This window comes from Mustela nigripes, chromosome 11, assembly GCF_022355385.1.
Source record: "Mustela nigripes isolate SB6536 chromosome 11, MUSNIG.SB6536, whole genome shotgun sequence".
NCBI classification, from domain to species: domain Eukaryota; kingdom Metazoa; phylum Chordata; class Mammalia; order Carnivora; family Mustelidae; genus Mustela; species Mustela nigripes.
In genome coordinates this window covers 20,444,595-20,467,353 of record NC_081567.1, presented here as the reverse complement: position 1 = coordinate 20,467,353, position 22,759 = coordinate 20,444,595, and the positions used below count along the sequence as shown (strand labels likewise).

At 47.5% G+C, this 22,759-nt stretch overlaps 1 protein-coding gene across 1 annotated transcript in view; it reads right to left on the bottom strand.

Moving 5' to 3' along the window:
- Nucleotides 1-1,416: 1,416 nt before the first annotated feature.
- Nucleotides 1,417-22,759, bottom strand: part of OTOA (otoancorin) — a 69,268-nt gene continuing 47,925 nt past the window's right edge. Inside the window, exons 23-30 of the mRNA XM_059415952.1 lie at nt 21,842-21,971; nt 18,711-18,898; nt 16,887-17,042; nt 10,397-10,539; nt 10,037-10,173; nt 9,389-9,486; nt 5,323-5,518; nt 1,417-2,237 (exon numbers count right to left, since the gene is read on the bottom strand). Of these exons, the coding sequence (XP_059271935.1) occupies nt 2,170-2,237; nt 5,323-5,518; nt 9,389-9,486; nt 10,037-10,173; nt 10,397-10,539; nt 16,887-17,042; nt 18,711-18,898; nt 21,842-21,971 (1,116 nt within the window). The 3' untranslated portion in view covers nt 1,417-2,169. The remainder of the gene's footprint in view (nt 2,238-5,322; nt 5,519-9,388; nt 9,487-10,036; nt 10,174-10,396; nt 10,540-16,886; nt 17,043-18,710; nt 18,899-21,841; nt 21,972-22,759) is intronic.

Here is a 22,759-nt window from a genome sequence, read left to right as displayed (position 1 = left end):
AGTGCCTGATGCAGACCTGGCCTTCTGGGAGACATGACTATGATCTAAGATTGGACCAGGATCCAGGAATTCAATCAAAACCAAATGATCAGAGTTCGGGAAGGTGAGGTAGAGCGCCCAGATGGTTGAACCAGTTACACAGCTGACTCCTGATTTCAGCCCAGGTCATGATCTCAGGGTCCTGGGATCGAGCCCCGTGCCTGGCTCCCTGCTCAGCAGGGAGTCTGTCTGCTTGAAGACTCTCTCTCTCTCCCTCTGCCCCTCCCCCTGCTCACGTGCACACTCGCGGCTCTCTCCCCTTCTCTCTGAAATAAATAAATAAATCTTAAAAAACAAAAAAGAAGAAGGGAAGGGAAGGGGAGGCACAGAAGCTCCATGACGTGGGCAGCGTGAAGACTGACTCAAAGGGAAGCTGTGTTTACTGATGTTCCCCAGGAAAATCCAAGGCCAAAGGAGAAAGTGGGAATACTGAGCAGGATCCGAGGCTGCTTGGACCCGACCGGAACCTGCACAGACCCATTCTCGTGCAACCCCCGTCCCTGAGCAGCCAGTCTGGCCCAGCTAAACTGGGCGGCTCGTGCTGTCGGCAACAAGATCAATGATCTGTGACTAAAAAACCACACGAGGGCGCCTGGGTGGCTCAGTGGTTGAGCCGCTGCCTTCGGCTCGGGTCATGATCTCAGGGTCCTGGGATCGAGTCCCGCATCGGGCTCTCTGCTCAGCAGGGAGCCTGCTTCCTCCTCTCTCTCTCTCTCTCTCTCCCCCTCTCTCTCCCCTTGTGTTTTCTCTCTCTCAAAAAAAAAAAAAAAATCAAAAAAAAAAAAAAAAAAAAAAAAACACACGAGCTGCCATTTCCCCGCCAGGACAAACGAAGAACCAAGTCAGACCCTATGCAGCACCTGCGAGGCCACACCTTCCATATGCCAGTCTTCTGATGTTCTAGAATAAACTGCACGTGATATCTGAAAATACACCAGTCCCTACAACACTACCCGTGCTGCTTTTTAAAATCCACCCACCTCTTATGGAACGCCAGAGATGTTTGGAAACTCGGGCAGGCTTTTTGTCTTATCTAGATGAGACAGGTCTACTGTGGACGCGTGATCAGGAAGAGAACGCAGAGCCCGCTGGTGACAGAACCCAAGTGCCCAGGACGCCTAACTTGCAACCAAAGGGAATTCATGAGAAGCAGCTCTGATTGTTGTTTTTGAGGCAGTAGAACACCTGGGGGACTGCCATCCCCCTCTCCTGAGCCAAAGGCCAAGGGCATCCTGCAGATTTCCAGAAGGAACTCCATCCCTCCCAGCCGCCAAAAGGATTGGCCCAGGGGGCTGACTTCGCTCTGCCGGGCAATCATCACATGGGTGACTGACTTACACTGTGTATTTTCTTTTATTTCAACCCATCCCCAAAGCCCAGAGCAACTTAAACCCAGAAGAGCCACCACTTTCGTCCAAAAAGGAATTTTTTTGAAAGCTTAACTGATAACTCCACGGCCATTCATTCAGCTGACTCCCAAGGAAATGGAAGGCATCTGGAAAATGTATTTAAAAATTGATTTAACGTTGGGCCGTGTTAAATGTTTTAATTTCCAAGCAATGCAAGGGCCACTAAAACATCAATTAGTCCCAGCAATCAGGTAGGAATATTGGCTTCTGTTGAGGGATTCATTTATTTCAGCTCTGCTAAATATCTAAGAAGGAGAAATCCAATGCAGCCTACAGCTCCGAGGGAGGGGACATTCAGCCAGAGAAGAATCCAGATCAGGGCCCAGCTAAAATGGTGCCCTTGCCAGCATCCACCACCCCCTGGCATCTCTCTCTCCAGAGGGAAGGCAGTGACTTGTACATAAGGTCCTCATGCTGGTGACAGAAAACACCCTTCCCTCCCCACAGTTTCTCTCTCTCCGAGCTGGAAAGCATGAGAGCTTGAAACGGGGCAGAGAACAGCTCCATGATGAGAACACAGGCCGGTGTAAGAACTTTTTCTCATCATTTTTAATCATTATTCTTCCTTCCAGTGCCTTCTAAATTTCAAGGCCCTGGGGTCTTCCCTGTCCCAGTGGAGGCTGTGGGTTGGGGTAGTAGGGGTCTCACAGTCTGGAGGGCCTCTGTTTCCACACAGCGGGGCCAGTTGCTCGGGCACTGAAGGGCCATCTGCACGTGCTGCTCACCACACGGTCTTGGGCAGGAGAACCAGCAGACAGCCCAGCCAAGGACCCCAGGTGACAGGGCCTCCTAGAAGGAGACAAGAGTGCACACGTCTCAGCAGCCTGCAGAGGGCAAACCCTGAAAGCCCAGCTCCCTGGGTCTCCCTCTGGACCACTCACTTGATCTCCCAGAATGCTGTTGGCTCTTCTCTGAGGCAGGAAGAAGGACCTCAAAGCGGGGGATGGGGGAGATTGGGGGCAAGGTTGGGGGAGTGCAGGCACAGGAACGACACAGCAGCAGGGTAGTAGAAATTAAATGACATTGTGTGAATCAGTTTGTAGCAGAGCTGCCTTAATCCTAAGAGTCACCTGGGGAGACTGTTAAAAATGCAGATTCCAGGGGGTGCCTGGGTGGTTCCGGTCATGATCTCAGGGTCCTAGCATGGAGCCCACTTTGGGCTCCCTGCTTGGTGGGGAGTCTGCTTCTCCCTCTGCACCCACCCACCCCCCGCCCGGCTCTCACACTCTCTCTCTCTCTCCCTCCCTCAAATAAATAAATAAAATCTTGGGGGGGGGGATGCGAATCCCAGGATCATCCCCTGGAGACTGTGATTGACCAAGCCTGGGGTGAGGCCCCAGGAATCTGTATTTGAAGGACTCCTCCGAGGTAATCCTGATAATGAAGCAAGTTCAGGAAACCAGATTAAGGGCCTCCCACACAGGAAGTGCCCGTGGGGTGAAGGGAAAGCGAAGGGCATCGAGGGTCGCGCGGGGACAGCACTTCCTGACACGGCTGGTTCAAGGGCGGGGACACCACTTCCTGACAGGGCTGGTTCAAGGGAAAACTGGTCCTGTGTCTGCACAGGGGCTTGAGCAATAGTCATTAAAATGACCAAGGCATGCACCCTCTGACCCAGCACTGCCACTTTGAAGATTTTATCCCGCGGATATACTCAAACAAATGCAAATGGTAAGTGCTTAATAGAAAAAGAAAAATATGGGGAAAAATTTTTTTTAAAAATAGGGGGAAATGTCCGTCTGTAGACATCTGGTGAAATACTTATGGTCTAGCCAGGAAACCGACAACTGCATGGCTCCCGTGTGCAGAAACAGAACCGCCTCCCACATACACTGTTAGGTGAGATGGGCAAGGTGCAGAACAAAGGCGGAAACAACCATTTAAAAAAGTGCACAGGTAATCTATGGAGGTGCAGAGACTATCTCTGGACAAATACACAAGAAGCTGGTAACACGACTTGCCTCTGGAGAAGGGAGGTGACAAGGTGACAAGGGGACAGGGGACAGAGGGAGACCTTTCACTCCATTCCTTTTCAGCCCTTATACATTTTGAATCCTGTGCATTATCTCTTGTGTTATATAATTCACATAAAACACAATAGTTAAAAACAATTTTTAAATGGTGGCACCTGGGTGGCTCCACTGGTTCGGGGTCCAACCCCTGATTTCAGCTCAGGTCATGCTCGTAGGGTGGGGAGATCGAGCTCCGCATCAGGCTCTGCGCTGGCCGTGGAGCCTGCTGAAGGTTCTCCCTCTTCCCCTCAGCCCGTCCCCTCCACACTGTACCCACCCTCTGCTCTCTCTCCCTAAAAAAAAATAAAATAATTAAAAATGTATGCATATAACTTCAATGAAGTTTTGGGTTTTTTAAGATTTTATTTATTATTTATTATTATTTGTCAGAAAGAGAGAGGGAGCAAGGGCTCAAGCAGGGGGAGCAGCAGGCAGAGGGAGAGGCAGGCTCCCCGCTGAACAAGGAACGGGATGCAGGACTTGATCCCAGGATGCTGGGATCATGGCCTGAGCTGAAGGCAGCAGCTTAACCAAATGACCCACCCAGGTGCCCCTGAAGGCAGATGCTTAACCAACTGAGCCACCTAGGCATCCCACTTCAATGAAAAGTTTTTAAAATAACAGTAAATCAGGTGTGCCTGATTTCAGCCCAGGTCATGACCTCAGGGCATGGGATCGAGCCCTGTGTTGGGCTCCATGCACAGTGGGGAGTCTGCTTGGGATTCTCTCTCCCTCTCCCTTGGTCCCTCTCCCCTGCCACACTCAAATAAATAAGTAAACCTTAAAAAGAAAAAAAAAAAAAAAACAATCGTAGTAAATCGAAGGTCATGGCTCCTGCTTAAAATGCCACCTCAGGCCATTTGTGGCTGCAGAAATTGGGGATCCCCCAGTTCTCCATCACCGAGGGAAGGCTGGGGCAGACAGAGGGAGATATTCACGTCAGAAAAAGGTAGAGTGGAGGTTTGGAGGACCGAGGTCTTTTTGCTCACTGGCTATTTGCTCGAGATGCTCTCTCTACCTGGGATATATTCTCCTCAGCGTGGGCTGCAATTCAGACATTTCGTCTTTGGGAAGTTTCCATGCCCACTGGCTAATCCCCCCAAGCCTATGTCAGCTGTCTCACCCGTGTGTTCCCTGTCACAGAACCTGTCATAGTGCCTCACGACCGCCATTCTATGAACGCCTTCCCACCCCCACTTGCTCGATGGAGGGCTCAGTGAGCACTGAGGACACACGTGGCTTGGTCACTGCTGTCTCCCCAGAATCCAACAAGGTGCCTCATCCAGAAATGGTGCTCACTAAAGATAGAAGGGGTCACAAGAAAGTGACAGAGTGGGCAGGAAGAGAGGACCAACCCCCTTATCCTAGCCCAGCCCTAGTCACCACCCCCTACCTCTGCCTCCTTCCTTCCCGGTCTGCCCAGATGTGAAATCCCCTTGTTCGTGTACAAGACAGCCTTACCTGCCTTGCTCATCTCTGTGTTCCCGGCTCCGGCTGCGGACCGGACCCACAGGAGGTGCCCAAGATATACTGGTTGAATTGATTAATTAGTACTGGTCAGTGAGAAGGAGGTAGGATGCAGGGCAACTGCTGAAATGCATTTCGTCCTGAGAGATCCTGATTCAGCGAGTTCGGGGTGGGGTCCCCGAAACCGGCTGTTTCACAAGTCCCCCCCCCCGCCCCCCCGGGGACCTGAGAGTCGTGTACGCGCACTTGGGGGGGACTTTGGATTTTCCTCGGAATGCACTCTCTGAAAAATGTGAGTCCCCACTCTGAATCTTAGGAACCTCCGGCCCCACGCCGGGCAGGGGACAAGGAAGCAGTGTAGGGGTAGGGGCGCCAGCAGAGGGTTTTCCGCTCACCGGGAGGAGGACTGGAGGAGGGGGTCCGGGCGGGACTGGCGCTCGGGGGCGTGTCCAGCCAGGCGCGAGGGTTGGCGCCATCTAGCGCTCGCTGGAGGCTCTGCAGCTGCAGCATGCTGAGCCGCCGGCGCTGGGCTGGGGTCACGGCCGCGGCGTTCTCCGGGCCCAGCGCGGCGATCTGCTCCACGGACAGCTCCTGCAGCGGACAGAGGGCACAGCGCCCTCAGAAGTGCCCCTCCGCGGCCTTCCCAAACCTTGGTCATCCGCCCGGGGCCCGCACAACTTTGCCATACCCGTGTACCATTTGTGCTCTGGAGATTTTCCCTTAAAATCACATGGTTCTTTCCACTACTCGAACACATTTCGTTCTTAAAAGGAAAATTTTAGGTGGAAATTTCCACCTAAAAGACCGGAGTGACTTGCCATCAGTAACCATTAACAATAAGCTAAAAGAAATGAACATTATTGAATTCGAGCTAGCTGTGTTGGCCAACGATGTCTGAGCCCAAGGTCTCTTAAAAATTAATCAAGGGCGCCTGGGTGGCTCAGTGGGTTAAGCCGCTGCCTTCGGCTCAGGTCATGATCTCAGAGTCCTGGGATCGAGTCCCGCCTCGGGCTCTCTGCTCAGCGGAGAGCCTGCTTCCCTCTCTCTCTCTGCCTGCCTCTCCATCTACTTGTGATTTCTCTCTGTCAAATAAATAAATAAAATCTTTAAAAAAAAAAATTAATCAAGAAGTTGGGGTGCCTGGGTGCTCAGTGGGTTAAAGCCTCTGTTTTCCGCTCAGATCATGGTCCCAGGGTCTTGGGATCGAGCTCCACATTGGGCTCTCTGCTCAGCAGGGAGCCTGCTTCTCTCTCTGTGGCCTCTCTTGCCTGCTTGTGACCTCTGTCAAATAAATAAATAAGATCTTTAAAAAAAATTTTTTTTATAATCAAGAAGAGGAGATTTGAAGTGTTATAAGGGTTAAAGACATTTTAGCTCCAACCTGAGACCTTCCTCCTTGAAGTAATCAGCATTAAAGGAGAGTTGAAAAGAAAGTCATGATTTTCTCACTGTGTGACTTAATGTTGTTTAATTCAGTACAAGGTACTTCCCTGATGCTTCAAGTTCCCACCGGAGAAATACTGACATAGAGGAGAAGATATAAGCCTAAAGGCCAAAGGTTTAAATCTGTGTCCCAGTTCTGCCACATACTAGCTGTGTGACCTCAAGAAGATTTCACAGCCTCTCTGGGCTTTTGGACTAGACACGGGATGGCGCAGAGAGCTCCTCTCCTGGGTGGATCCTGATCCTCTGGTGTGACTGCCTGCAGAACATGGGGAAGGGGGGTGGGGGGGTGAGTCCTGCCAGGGCTCAGTGGAGGAAAGGTGTGATAATCTCTTAGTGACATCTGTCATGGTCACTAGAAGTAGAGTCAGAGTTCACTGCGTCTTCGATGCTCCTGAACAAGACATTTACTGAAGCTGCTTCTAGCTCAGAGGACTTGGTGGCTAGTTCCAGTGGGTCTGGAATGAGACGGGATGGCAGAGATGGCAGGATTCCCAATTCGTAGAGAGGCGTCTCAAGTCATGCCGCTTATTTTCTAAGGGCCCCAAAGATTCTGGGAAGTGGGCTATGCCCCTTCACCCACTCCTCTTTCCTCCTTTACTCTTCTTCTTCCCTGTCTACGGAGATGCCTCCCTGGAACCGTGTCATTCCTCTGCCTAGAATTCTTCCCTGCCCCCCACTTCCAGGACACAGTTCCAGTTCCTAAATATGGCAGTGGGCCCTCATACTTTGGGCCAAGCCCACCTGTCCAGCTGCCTCCCCCGGACACTCTTCACTGCAGGAGAATGAGCATCCATGTTCGTAGACCCCAGGCGGCAGCATCTTTGCTGTGCCCTTTCTCCTGCCTGGAACACTATTCCTCCCTCCGACCTAGCTAACCTGTCATGCAAGGTCAGCATCACCTCTTCCCTCACACACACACACACACACACACACACACACACACACGTACACTTCTGGCTTACAACTTCCATCTTCCATTAACATAAGAGTCTGTATTCTACAAATTGCCTGTTTTTCCAATGCAACTGCCTTGCAACTAGATGGAACCTCTAAGCCTATTGGACTGTGTTTTAAAAATAAAAATAATCTAAAAAATAATAAAAATAAATAAATTCATGGGCGCCTGAGCAGTTCAGTGGGTTAAGCCTCTGCCTGCAGCTCAGGTCACGATCTCAGGGTCCTGGGCTCCACATAGGGCTCTCTGCTTGATGGGGAGCCTGCTTCCCCCTCTCTCTCTCCCTCTGCCTGCCTCTCTGCCTACTTGTGATCTCTGTCGAAAAAATAAATAAATAAAAATCTTTTAAAAATAAAATTAAAATAAATTTTTAAAAAAATTCGAAGTGGTCACCAACATTTAATTATTAGCAGGTTTCATAGGAAAATGGAGAGCTCTGTAATCTTACATAAAATAATAGTAAAAAAATAAAAGGAAGATCCAGCAATATTGAGCCCACATTGCCACCCTGCCTGGGTGTGCTGGAGATAAGCAGCAGCTTCCACACTTAGTCAGGGCTCAGCTTATTCACCTCAGGTTCTGCTGTCTCATGTTACTCCTCAACTACAGGCACGAGGTTATACACCTTCACCAGTGCGTCCCCAGGTACACCTAGGAGTTTCTGAGAAAGACAAATCCCCAAACAAAGAAACCACCACAGAGTGCTCCAAACAAGACAGGGGGAAAGTGCTTGGCAACATGCCAGCATCCAGAACCAAGCTTCCGCTGTTCTTGCAGAAACCCCCTGTGGGGAGGTCCTGTAGCCTTCAGGACTACTGTTTATTTCTCCCCCAAACAGCTATTTCACCTGCTCTGTGCTGGAAACTGTCCTGTGTTGTGAAGTCATTCAAGGTCGGCTATTGGTCTTGAAATGAACCAGGGATGTGGCATCATAGGAGTCTGTCCGACCTCATTTGTGTGTCTTCCACAGTTGTGGTGGATAGAATTTATTTCCAAGTTGCCCAGCAAGCGAGAACACCAGGGCCACTCCTCATCAGAGCAGGCTGTCCCCACCAAACACTCCCCGAAGCTTGTATGGGGCCCCAGAGACAGCAAGCCCCAAAGACCACCCTGCTTCCCTAACCTCAGTGGATCTAATGCCTCCTCCTCAATTTCTTCCATAGTCGTTTCTCACCTGTCCTGTTGAGGTTTTCTCAATGCTTTTCTTTAAATCAACTAGAATATTTTTACTTCAATTTTTTAAAAAGATTTTATTTATTTATTTGACAGACAGTTCACAAGTAGGCAGAGAGGCAGGCAGAGAGAGAGGAGGAAGCAGGCTCCCCGCTGAGCAGAGAGCCCGATGCGGGGCTTGATCCCAGGACCCTGGGATCATGACCTGAGCCAAAGGCAGAGGCTTCAACCCACTGAGCAACCCAGGTGCCCCTACTTCAATTTATTTAAAAAGGAAATGTTATACAGGTCCATAATCCCTGATCAGCCATTCTGAAGTCCAAAAAAAAAGCTTAAAATTGAATGTTTTTCCCAAAGTTGAAGACAAACTTATTTGCCTGCAAAACCTTGAAATGATATAAGGCCATTTGTAGTCTCTATTTAGTTCAATTAGTGTGGCATCATTGACTTCTTCATAGAAATATTAATGTATAATGTGCTTCCCCAGACCCTGCTGGGGGTGTTAAATTACATACAGGAGATTCACAGAGTGATCTTTTTAAAATCTGGAAAATTCTGAATTCTGAAATGTATTTGTCCCCAAGGGTTTTAGACAAAGAAATATGAGACTGTCATACCATCATAAATAGAAAATCAATACCTTGCTATAAAGAGAGGACAACCATAAAAATAAATACAAATTAAAACATAAAAATTTAAGGGGAAAAAAAAGTTTTTAAACCAAAAATTATCTTGTGACCCATTCATTGTTGGCATGCCTCTCTCTTCTGGCCCTATCAGCAGAAATCTGTTTGCAAGCCTCTAGAATCCAAGGCCTGCCATCTGTTCCCCGATGTGATCGGAAATGGGGTCAAGCTCCTATTCTCCTTGAAGAACCAAGTACCTACTTTGAATATCTCATCAGGAAGGCATTTGATTGCTGATGGCTGGAAATACGGCATCAAATCCTTGTCCAGCATTTGGAGCTCTTCCTTAGTTAATCCAGCTGGGGAGAAAAAGGAATCACGAGGGTTTAGATCAAGCCATCGGAACCCCACTTGTTTTATTAATGGTGCTGCATAATGTGCAGATCTGTGTGTTCTAGGCAAGCTTTAGTCCTTACAAAAAGCCTTGAAAATCACACCAGAGAATCAACTTCCTTAATCAACTCCTGATTAAAAAAAATAATAATAAAAGTGGGTCGCATTAGCCCTGATTGGTCTCCTCCAACGAAAAGTACGCCCAGAAGGACCTTCACTTTATGCAATTTCAGATTGTGTATAAAACTATTTAGAAGTCAGTTAAATCACATCCTAAACCACTTGAGTGTGCGCAAGAACCAAGAACCCCGAGAGAGCTTGCTGAAAGAGATTTGTGGAGCTCCCCATCTGCAGCCTCCGGTCACAAATCTAGATTCGGCTGTAACTTTAGAGATGTTCACTACATACAGCCAAGCATTCTTTTATTGTTATTATTATTTTTTGGTTTTTTTGTTTTGTTTTTTTGCTTTTGTCCCCAGATTTCAGGTTGGAAAGGGAGAGGAGGTATGCTCTCACCTGCCATTGTCCCGAGCTCCTGCAGGACAGAGCTGGACCACTCGGTGGGATCCCCAAATACAACTTCTGCCTTCCTCTTAAACTCGGCCAAGACGTGGGTGCTGCAGAGCAGGGTCCCGATTCTGGCCACCACCGCCCTGGTTAAGAGGGAAGGGTACAGAGTGAGCCTGGGAGGCTCTCCAGACACGACGGGTTGTGCAGAAGGTAGGTCGGCTCAGCATCCAGAACGGATCCAGCTGATTCTACTCTTTATCTTAACCCAGAAAGGTGGCAAAACATCAGGAAGGAAAAGACATCTTGCTAAATGAATGGACTGGCCAATCAACCATTTACCATTTTGACCACTACTGAGTTGGTTACCTGAATTCTGAGATCTTTATGAGTGAGATTTCGGTGGCGTTCATAGCACACAGGGTTGTACCAAGTCCTAGTAGATGGAAGCTCTTCAGATCCTGGATACTGTAGCCTGAATCCTCCAGGAATCCTTGCAGGATGGATCTAGCCTAGAACAATAAGGGAGAGTAACAGAGGAACTATCCAGGGATGATGAAAACCCTAAGGCTTGAGGGGATAATTGAGCTATAGCCAGAGTCTACCAACCAATCCCCCATTTTCTACTCTGGACGCACCCCCCCCATCCCAAACTATCCTAGCCCCTGCCTCCGTGTTCATGTCCCTAAGGTGCTGCTTCTCGTGAGTATGTCTCCTCATCCACAGAGGAGTGTTTCGGCAGTGAAACTCTCATACCCTCCACCAGCACTAAAGGAACCGTATCCCATGTCTATGTCGCTAGCATATTTTCTTCAGTCACTCATGACCTTCAGATAGTTTGCTCATTTAAGTTCTCCCGCATCAGGATCCAAATTGTTTCAGCATGTTTTCAGAACTTTTTATTTTATTTATTTATTTGACAGAGAGAGAGAGAGAGAGAGAGAATGCCAGAGAGCACAAGGAAGACAGAGGGAGACAGCAGAGGGAGCAGGAGAAGTAGTCTCTCCCTCTGAGTAGGGAGCCCAATGCAGGACTTGATCCTAGGACCCTAGGATCATAACCTGAGCCCCCCAGGCACCGTAAGTTTTCAGAACTTTCTGACAAAACCTTTTAATAGCTCGCTTTTTTGCCTTTGCTCAAATCCATCCCTCCATCTGAAATGTGTTTTCTGCCTTCCCAACTGTCAAAATCCAACCATCTTTTTATTGGGGGGCTGGGGGTTCCGAGTCAAATGTCACCTTCTTCCTGGTCTTCCCTGATGAGCTCAACCCCAGTGAATTTTCCTTTCTGTAAAGTCCTACATTGATAGACTTATCCTTCTCTCTTCGATTTCAGAGAATAATATCACAAATCCTTTGGTATTGAAAACCACCAAGGGATTTAATCAGTGAGCTTTAATTTAAGGGGGTTGTTGGGTAGGGTCCCTGAAATTCTTGCACAGTAGCCATTCATTGCTCATGACTTTCCCTGGAGAGTTTCCCTTCCCACACTCTTACTTCATGTGGTCCAGGTGGAGCTAACTGCCTTCTGAGTTCCAGGGGTGATGCTATGTTTGGCCCAGTCCTGACTAGTCTGAAGTCATCTCTTGGCCTGGCTGCCATGATTTGCTCTAGATTGGGCCTGGGATCCAATCCAAACCAACATGGACTTTGGATGGAATGATTAAGGATGTCCTCATTGGTACAGGGGAATAAGACGGTCTTCATTCTCTGGAAGGACAACATTCTTTACTGTGGACTGGACCTTGGAAGCATAATCACCTAGATCTGCTAAAATTCACCATATGGAAAGAGCCTGCCTCTGACTGAAGCCAGCACAAAGGAAAGCAGGATCAAAAAAATGGTGAGAGACATATCCTTGACCACAGTGACGAAGACTCTGGATCCAACCATACCTGAACTCTACACGTGAACTTTGCAGTTACAGGAGCCAATAAATTTCTTTGCCTGGTCCAGCCACTTTGAGTTGGTTTTTCTGCCACTTGGAACGCAATGAACCCTGATTCATTTGACCTACCGATGTTGGACCTAAGGAAGGATTCAAGTCAATCCTTCAGAGATGAACTGTGGAATAAAGTCTGGATCCCTCAGTGCTCATAGTGGCAGGTCCAACAATCCGTGCTCCCCAAATGCTTCCCAAAGCTGGGAAGGAGTCATCCAAAGACAAACATCTGAATTGGAAGGAGGGTCACAAGGATACAGTGCGCATTCCCATCTCCTCTTACCATCGGTTCATCCGATCACACGGTTAGAACCATTACAGTGCTGAGAAAGTGGTGGCAAAGATTGCGAAATGCTGCACTGATTTTCCGCTTTTCATCCATTGCCTTCCCGTCCCCCAGGTCTGTCGAAATGCTATCGCTCCAGAGAAGACTGCCTGATTCCCGGACTTCAGACAGCCTCCCTCCATAGTTCTATGAACACTTTGTCCCTTTTCTGTTATCAATTATCACAGTTTTAAAACATTTTTCACTGTTCTCCCTTTTTTGGTCTTGTATCACCAAGGAGAATCCCCAGAGACCCACAACATACCCAGCTAGTTCACCATCGTATCCCTACCACTTGGCACGAAGGCTGGCACACAGTTCAGTCCAATTAGGACTTTAAAAATATTTATTTATTTATCTGACAGAGAGAGAGAGAGAGATCACAAGTAGACAGAGAGACAGGCAGAGATAAAGAGGGAGCAGGCTCCCCGCTGAGCAGAGAGCCCGATGCAGGGCTCGATCCCAGGACCCTGAGATCACGACCTGAGCCGAAGGCAGAGGCTTAACCCACTGAGCCACCCAGGCGCCCCCCGATAAGGACTTTTTAAATGAATGAGTGAATTTCTGAGTCAGTGATCTGAAGCAGTTGTAGGCAATATATATGCTCTTTTGAAATAGCATCAGATTGCTGCTTTCCCAGGATGGATTGGCTTCAGGGAGATTTCCTGTTTCTGCAAATCAGACTGATCAGTGTCTTTACCAAATTGCTCTCAGTGATTACAAAACTCGCAGGCTCCACAGGGGAGTTTCAGTAATACCACACTCAGAGTTCAAGGTGTCCGAATGGGAGTGTACATCCAAAATAATAATACCTGATATTTACTGACTTTTTGCACGGACCAGCACTCATCTAGCCCTCACAACTACCCTGTGAAATATTTTTTTTAACTTTGTTTTTTTGGTCAGGGAGAAAGAGAGAGGGAGCAGAAGGATGGGGAGCAGCAGCAGAGGGAGAAGCAGGCTCCCCGCTGAGCAAGGAGCCCACTGAGGCAATGTGGGCCTAGATCGCAGGACCTGAGCCAAAGACAAACGCTTACCCGACTGAGCCACCTGGGCGACCCAACCCTGCGAAGCATTATATTATTCTCGTTCTCACGGATGAGGAAGCTGAGGCCCAGAGAGGTAAAGTAAACCTCTGCTACTCAGCTGGCAAATGACTGTGCTAGGATGAAAACCCAGGCGTTCCGACTCCAGAGCCTGTGCACTTAGACAGCGAAGACGTTTGGGTACGAAGAGAAGAAAGAGAGAGATTGGAGGTCGCTTTTGAACTTTTCCTATTAAGGCTTCACAATCAGGTTTCACTAGTTGGTTCATAACAATCCGTGCTCCCCGACCATCAGGCATGCCCATTTTAAAATGAAAGTGCGAAAATACAATTCAAATAAAATTACTTTGAAGATGTGGTATTCAATTGTCCTTGCCACTGAAACCTGGAAAATGCAAGCTCAGCCTGCAAGGTGATAAGCCAAAATATATTTACTCGAATGACTGGACCAGTGTATCTGTAATGATTCCAAGACAATTAATACTAACACTTTTAGGCAATATTAACCCTCTGGAAAATGAATAGCTGTAAGATTTCAATTTCTCTGTTCATCCCTCTGGCTTCTCTAATAGTTTTTTCTCCCCTTATATTGGTTTTTAAACTGAACTCTGTTAATGTGGTTCCACCAGGTCTGACTATTAATCTAGAAACATGCATTTAAGGGTTTGATTGGGAGCGAAAGTTGAGGAAGTGACTGCAAATGATATATGCAAATGTTAGGTTTTCATATCCTCTTCAAACATATTGATAAATCTCACTGGCATCCATGGGAATTAAAATTGTTGCAAAGGGAGAGCGGGAGCTCTGGTTCCTGTGCTGGATTTATTTTTTCCGTTTTCTCCCAGACTGTGACTAGAAGGATTTTAATATCCGAAGGGTGACAGGGCACTTCTCAAACAGTCAAGATCCGTCATTATCGAATGTCAGGAGGGCATGAACCTCAGATTGCTGAGTTTAGACCATCTACCCCAAACGAGGCGAGACACCAGAGAGAGGAAATGTGGTGGTGATTGTGACGATGACGATGGCATCAGCCACCACCACAATGAAAACACTTACTTTTCACTGAATACTTATGTGCCAGGCATTGTTCAAAACGTTTCACGTGTATGGACTCTGGCGATCCTCATGGCCAGGGTTCTCCATGCTGCCAGGCGGTGGGTACAATTCACATCGTGCTCTGTTTGAATGGTGCCACTCAGAGTTAGGGGACCTGGCAATCCCGACTCTGAAAACCTCATGTGACCAGGGGACGTGCATCGGTTTTGCCTGCCCAGCACCCGTCCCGCCATTGTTTGAGAACACCATGCTCTTCTTTGGGCGAACCGTCCTGTATTTGTTTCCCCTTGCTGCTGTGACAAGTGAAACCACCGTAAATTCGGTGGCTTAACACAACACAGATTTATTCCCTTACAGTTTTAGAAGGTCCTGAGTCCTAAAATGGATCGGCAGGGTGCGCTCCTTCTGGAGGCTCTAGAGAGGATTTATCTCCTCGATTTTTCTAGCTTCCAGAGGCTGCCTGGGGCCACATCTTCCATCTTCAGAATCAGCAGCCTAGTGCCTTGGACTCTTTCTCAGTGTCTTTCTGCTTCTCTTGTCACATGGCCACCTGTCTCCTTCTCCTGAGGACCCCTGTGATTACGCTGGACTCATGAAGAGAACTGTCCCATCTCAAGAGGCTTACATTAATCAGATCTGTAAAATCCCTTTGCCACATAAGGAAACATCTTCAAAGCCCGCAGGGATTGGGGCACGGACGTCTTTTGGGGCCTTAAGCAGCCTCCCCTCCTCCCAATTCCCCACTGTCAGTTCATAGGGTCATGCTGAGATGGACCCCACTCCCTCACGCACGCCTGGCCAGCCGACGTAGTCTACTCCTGACCACAGTCACTGCTGGCGGTGGTAATGGCATAAATGGAGTCAACGCTGGGACTTTTTCAAAAATGCACGCAAGAGGGGCACTTTTTTTTTTTTTTTTTATGAGGATGCGGATGAGATAATATGTAAAGCCAGTGTTGAAAATGGCCACCGAGGGAGGGCTGCCTGACCCGGAAGACACCGTGGAGCAGCCAAGACCCTCCTTTCTAGCAATACGGCAGGTTAACATCCCTCCCAGTCGAAAGAAACAATTAAATTCTGGAAAGAACTTCTTTAATGCAGGAGAGGGATTAACTGACACGGAAACCAATCTCCTAAGCAATGAGAATTCGGAACAAGATCTATGAAACGATGATATTCAGACCCTGGAAAATGGAGAACACAGGACTACGATCCTGACAGTGGGAACATAAATAAGGAGGGCCTGAAAATTGCCCCTGCTTCCTGCCCAGAAGCACTTTTCAGGCCAGGGAGCAGGAAACGGCACCCAAACAAACCCAGGGGTCCAGCCGAGCTGAGAACATAGAGACCCAAGGTCAGAGAGGCCAGGGCACCTGTAATCTGTGGGGGAAAGTACTGGAGAGTAAGAAACTTCAGAGAAAGAGAACAACAGAAGAGAAACTTGGCAGAAGAGAAAGAGAGGTCTTCCCTCTCTGGCTGAGCACTGACCTCTCTGCACAGACCAAGAGGAAAATCCACATTAAGTATCAGGAAGGAGCTTCAGAAAGCGATAGGCTGAACAATTCTCAGAGCCCATATGGAGTTGGAGAGAGAACATGTGCCCACCAGCCAGAACAGAGGGGTCCTACCTCTCTGCCTACTTGTGATCTCTGTCAAATAAATAAAATATTTAGGGGCGCCTGGGTGGCTCAGTGGGTTAAGCCGCTGCCTTCGGCTCAGGTCATGATCTCAGAGTCCTGGGATCGAGTCCCGCTGAGCAGAGAGCCCGCTTCCCTCTCTCTCTCTCTGCCTGCCTCTCTATCTACTTGTGATTTCTCTCTGTCAAATAAATAAATAAAACCTTAAAAAATAAAATGAAATATTTAAAAAAAAAAATAAGACTGATGAATCACTGACCTCTACCTCTGAAACCAGTAATACATTATATGTTAATTAATTGAATTTATTTATTTTTAAAGATTTATTTATTCTTTGGAGAGAGAGAGGGGGAGGGTTAGAGCAGAGGCAAAGGGAGAAGCAGGTTCCCCACGGAGCATGGAGACCAATGTGGGGCTGGATCCCAGGACCCTGGGATCAAGACCTGAGCTGAAGGCAGACATTTAACCAACTGAGCCACCCAGGCATCCCTAATTAATTGAATTTAAATTTTAAAAAATGTTTAAAAACATATAAATGAATGAATGAATGAGTGCCAGAACAAAACCCAATATCCATCAAAGGAGTACAACTAAATCAAAAAATGTAAAATTTGCAATGTCCATTAACCAGTCAAAATTACCAGCCTTGCATATGAAATAAAAATACATAACCCGTGACTAAGATAAAACTTAGCCCACAGAAACAGACTCAGAAATAACTGATGACAGAATTAGCAGCAAAGATTTTAAAGCAGCTATTATAAATACTGTATGTTCCAGGACATAAAGGAAAATACATGCAAAATTAAGAAAGAAATGGAATATTTAAAAGATCAACCAGCATCTACCCACCTGTCCTGGCGTCCATTCTGTCTGCCAGCTTAGGGAAGCCACAGTGTCGATGGAGCTGAGATCCAGCTGCTCCAGCTCACTCTCATTAAGAGCCAGAGCAATGCGCCCCAGCGAGGCAATATGGTATTCTTTCCAGTAAGAAGGCATGTCCCAAACCTTCAAATGAAAAAAAAAAAAAAAAATCCAAAAAATCCAGATTAGACTGACCATTACTAATAGTATTTTAAACAGATGTAGGGTAAAGCTCTTTAATATATAAAGTTCTCTTATAAATCAATAAGAAAAAGACAACTGCATTAGCTTTAATATGTACATACATACATGTATATACACATATATACATATACATGAACATATATATACATACATACAAAACACACAAACAGAACAACTTTATATCATGGGACTTTATTGGTCTGATTTCTTGGCCCTCATTTTGATTTGGCCCCATAAAGGATCCCTGGCCGGTGGACTAAGGTTTCACCTAAGATGACAAGGACAATGACATCAAGGGATGTGGGGGAAGATGTTTTTTGGAGGGGAATTTGGTTATGTGTATCAATAGTTCTTAAGATATTTGTATGCCTTGGGGCGCGTGGGTGGCTCAGTGGGTTAAGCCTCTGCCTTCAGCTCCGGTCATGATCTCAGGGTCCTGGGATCGAGCCCCACATCAGGCTCTCTGCTCAGCGGGGAGCCTGCTTCCTCCTCTCTCTCTGCCTGCCTCTCTGACTACTTGTAATCTCTGTCAAATAAATAAATAAATAAATAATCTTTAAAAAAAAAAAAAGATACTTGTATGACTTGACCCCAGAATTCCACCTCAGGGAATCTAGCCTAAGTAAATAATGAGATAAATGCCCCCCCAAAATATGTACAAATAGGTACCCTGAGGCATTAAAAACATATAAGCAACCTAAAAGTCTACCAATTTGCTCAATAATAATTGCTCAATAAACAAGGACCAGAAAAAAGGTACCAATCATAAAATGAAATACACGACTGTTTAAAATGCTATAAAATGATATAAATTTATATTTCTGATATGGAAAAATATGTGTTTATACTGTTGGGTGTAGACAGCAAGTTACTGAATAGGGGTAGGCATGACACTATATTTTTCTAACATGTATGTGTGAGTATACATGAAATATATAAATACATCTGATACAATATACACAGAAGTCTGGGGAAATTCAGGTGATTATATCAAAATCTTAACAGTGCTTATCTCTGGGTAGAAGATTATGAAAGATTTTCTTTATTGTTTTCTAACTTTTCTACAATAAACTTGGGTCCTTTATATAAAAATGAGTTATAAAAGGAACTTACTGTCTTAATCCCACAGGGATAACCAGATACTCTACAACTATTCAAATGGCTGAAACAAGCCACTCAAAGGGAAATTTATAAAGATGGAAAAAAGGCTCGTAGTCCCCTTTTCACTCCTTTCTGCTGTTTTCCACACGTTTCCAAAGGATTCTGAGAAAACCTGCTGTAAGCGGCAATTGCGGCTCTCCGAGCGGAGAAAGACAAGACACCAGCCCTGGAAACCGTCTCAGTCAGGGGCACCAGAACATCCACAGAACTTCTACTGAGTGTCCATGAGATGCCAAGACACATCTCTGTTCTCTGCCACAGCCCGAGAGGGAGGAACGAGAAAATTCTCAGATGCGGAGCGCACACTTATGACACCCAGGTGATGATGGGGAGAAACTGCTGCACCCGTGAAAACTCCCTGCGGTGGGCTCCGTGCACGGAAGTGCTGGGACCGTCATGCTGGGGTTTTCCCTCTCTTGAATGCTCCCTCCCTGAGGTGGGCTTTACCTGTACAGCCTTCTCCTTCAGGGTCATCAGCTGAGGCGGCCTGAAACCCCTGACGGCCCCCAGAAGCTCCACGTTCCGGATGAACGTGGATTCCTCCATGCAGAGCAGGTCGGCGGGGGCCCAGCAGGCATTGGCTTCCGCCAACTTTAGGATGTCACCAGAAGAAGGAGCCATGACTCCATGGCAGCCTCAAGAACGGGGAGGAACAGAGAGGAGAGAGCTTCAGGGAATGTTAGTCTTTACTGAAATGAGTGATCTCCTTGTCTGGGTAGATTTACCCAGGAGGGCCAGCACAGCACGGACACTGAGAGCAGGGTCGCGGGGGAAGCTTGAATCCCACTTCCGGCACTTCTTGCTAATTACAAAATCACGGAAATGCCAAACTTTTGGGAGGCCACATGCATGCACATAGTAGGAGCTCTGCAGCACTACAGTGGGGCTCCAAATTGCCTGGAGGACAATGAGAGCTGGCGGTGAACAGTTCTGGTTTTCAGATTCACATCCAAAGCTCTTTAACCCTTCTCTGCCTCAGTTCCCTCGTCAATAAAATGAGGACAGAATTATCTCATCGAATTTTTAGAAGGATTAAATGTATTATTATTATATATGAAGCACTTAGAATAATGCGAGGTATACAGTAAGCACTCAATACTTGCTAGCTATCTTCATTAGTTATGTTACCAGCAGCTGCCACCTCAGGCTTTTATTTGCAACCCAAAGTTAAGGCTTCCAGAATTACAAGGAAAAAAAGAGTGTGGTAACGGTGGGATGCCTGAGTGGGTCAGTCTGTTAAACGTCTGCCTTCGGCTCAGGTCATGATCCTGGGGTCCTGGGATCGAGTCCCACATCCGTCGGGCTCCATGCTCAGCAGGGAGTCTGCTTCTCCCTCTCCCTCTGTTTCTCTATCCCACAGGTGTGTGTGTGTGTGTGTGTGTGTGTGTGCATGCTTGGGCATGCTCTCTCTCAAGTAAATAAATAAAATCTTCAAGTGTGGGAAGGAAGAATGATTTGGCATCGTGGGGGCTATGCCCTTCCCACTTCCTGGGAAAGAGGAGAAATGGGTCTGGCAACCGGAGAAACCCATCCATTTCAGTCTTTGACCGAGTTGAATCTCAACGTGGTTAAACCAGTTAACATCATCAACACACGAATTTGATATTTCTCCCTTGTTGCTCCACTGGGAGAGAACTCAAAGCTCCTCATCCAAAGAGCAATCCTGGCTCTCCTGTCTTAGCGGCGGTCCACCCCTGAGGAGCACAAAATGACCAGCACCCCCCAGCCAGACCACGCCGAAGCCATGACCACTCCCTCCTCACTGCCTCTCAGCGGCAACTCACTGGACTCCAGGAGGTGAAAGCAGGCCAAACCCAGGTCGCCACACGTGGTCCTCAAGCATTTTTACCACAAAAGACACAACCCTACTCCACCCGACTTTCCAATGAAAACGGGATCCAGTGAATTAGAATTAGAGAGGAACCAAATGGTTATACCATGCGGCAGGAACTTGGCCTTTTCCTGCTGTGGTCCCTGCCTGGCACATAGTGGGTGTTTAGCAAGTATTTGTTAAATGAATACACACACACACACACACACACAAATTAAAATGAAACCAACCAGTCATTCTGCTACGCCATTAATTACTACAAGCACAGCAGTAACGAGTACCCAGAACCACGAAAGAAAACTCCAGGGATGCAGTCATGGCAGAGCGTCCTCCCCAGAGTGTGACGGGTCCCCCTTCTGCACACCCACACGCACAGAGCAGGACGCCTGCCATGTGACGAGTGCACCGCTGGGCTGTGAGGGCAGGAGGAGCGAGTGGCGATCATCGCCAGCTCTGGGTACCAATCCCAGAGCTGCATTGCTCACTCCATGACTTTGGCCAAGCCTCTTTCTCTCTCTCTACACCTCAGTTTCCCTTGTCAAGAAAATGGGAGCAAGCCCAGGACAGAAGTACACGGAGAGAGGACCGCCCAAGATCAACATGAATCAGACTGTGACACTTCTTTGCTTGGTGCTTCCGTGAAACCCCAACCAAAAGACAAAGACAAAGAAAGTCCTTCGGGCTTCCTTCATAAAGCCCTACAGGGCCCTGTCTCTCGTGCAGTCCAGCCACAATGTCTCTCACGCCCCGTTCCGTTCTGTTCCTGTTACACTTCCATTTGCCTGGAAGACTCCGACGCCGCATGTCCACACAGTCCGCCCCCGCGCTCCCTGGGGCTTTCCTGAAATGTCCCCTTCTCAGCGAAACCCACTTCCACAGTTCTTTTTGCAAATTATAACTCCCCACCCCCATCCCCACTCACTGACCCTCTCCTTGCCTGGCTTTATTTTCCTTCTTGGCACTTATCATCCCACAAAAAAACGACATCTTTTACTGTGTGTGTGTGATTTACTGCTGGGTGCCTGCCCCCACGGCCCAGCCCCTTGTCCTCTGCGAGCACAGGGATTTTTGTTTTTGTCCACACGCTCAGTACTCCATAATTATTTTGGCAGGACAGAAAGCAAGCACCGGCTGCCAGCTATTAGTCTTATAATTATTATTGGGTCTGATTAACCTCGTCTCTGCCTGCTTGGCACAGGTCTGTGCTCAGTGGGTGCATGAAAGTCATAAACACAGCGAACACCTCTGGAGCACTTCCTACATTGCCCGGGCACTGTTGTGAACAGCCTGACAGGTTCCAGTCCACTAACCCTCGTGACAACCTAAGGAGGTAAGGACTCTCATTCTCCCCATCTTACGGGGAGGATGAACACCGAGGCACAGAGAGGTTAAAGGGCTTACCCAAAGTCCCACGGCCAGTAAGCAACAGACCCAGGCTTCACAGCCTGGCCCCAGCCCTGCAAAACACTGGCACTCAGCCATCTATATATACCCTTTAAGTCAATTCTTTTGAAATGTTTGTTGCCACGTGTGATCCCCATTTAAGTGACTGGCCTGGGTAAGGAGCCCAAGACGGTTTCCAAATTCCTTTACTACAGGGGTCATTCTTTGGCTCGTGGCTTTCTGCCATGCTGCTGCTCTGCCCACTTTGCATGCAGCCCCCTGGACAAAGGAGCCCTCTGGATGTCAGGGACTCGGCCAAAGACCACCGCCCTGGCTCCGGCTGAGACACCCCGGAAACACTCACCGGGGCTGGGGGCCGAGCTGGGGCTCTTCTCCCTGCTGTTCCGGAGAGATTCAAAGACAGCCCGGAGGAATCCTTGCGGGGGCAAGGTCCCGGCTGTCTTGGACACTGTCTGCTGAAGGATATCAGGAAACTGTGTGCAGGAAAGAAGAGGCCGGAGGAGGAACACATAATAATTAAAGGACATTAAACACAGATTTACACTGTGATACTACTTGGTCCCTCAGGGGTTGTGTTTCTTCTATAGCAGCTTATTCTTTAAATTTATCCCCGAGCCCAACTAATTCGGTCTCCATAAAGAATCATCCAAAATAATTCTTAACCCCATTAGCAATCCAATAAACGTTCGATAGCTCGAGTACTTATTGTTTTTCACCCATCCGATTACCAAAAATAAAAGAAAGTGATAACGCTTAAAAACAAGATGAAGCGATAAGGTTTAATGCTGAGCAAAATGCAGTAAATGCGTATGTTTGCTCTTCTGTGAGACGGTTAAATGGTGCAGAATTACCGGAGCAACCTGGTAAGATCTATCAGAAATGCAGGGGAGCCTACCCTGTTTTGGTCTGGCATTGTTTTTAAACTTTCACTAAACTTGGGGTTCCTGGGTGGCTCAGTGGGTTAAAGTCTCTGCCTTTGGCTCAGGTCATGATCTCAGGGCCCTGGGATGGAGCCCCGAATCTGGGCTCTCTGCTCAGCGGGGAGCCTGCTTCCCTCCCCCCACTCCTCTCTGCCTGCCTCTCTGCCTACTTGTGATTTCTGTCTGTCAAATAAATAAATAAATAAATAAATAAATAAATAAAATCTTTTTTTTTTTTAAATGAAAATGCACAGCAGAGTGAATGGTATTTTCCATTCTGTATTTTTTAATAATTTTATTTATTTGACAGACAGAGATCACAAGTAGGTGGAGAAGCAGGC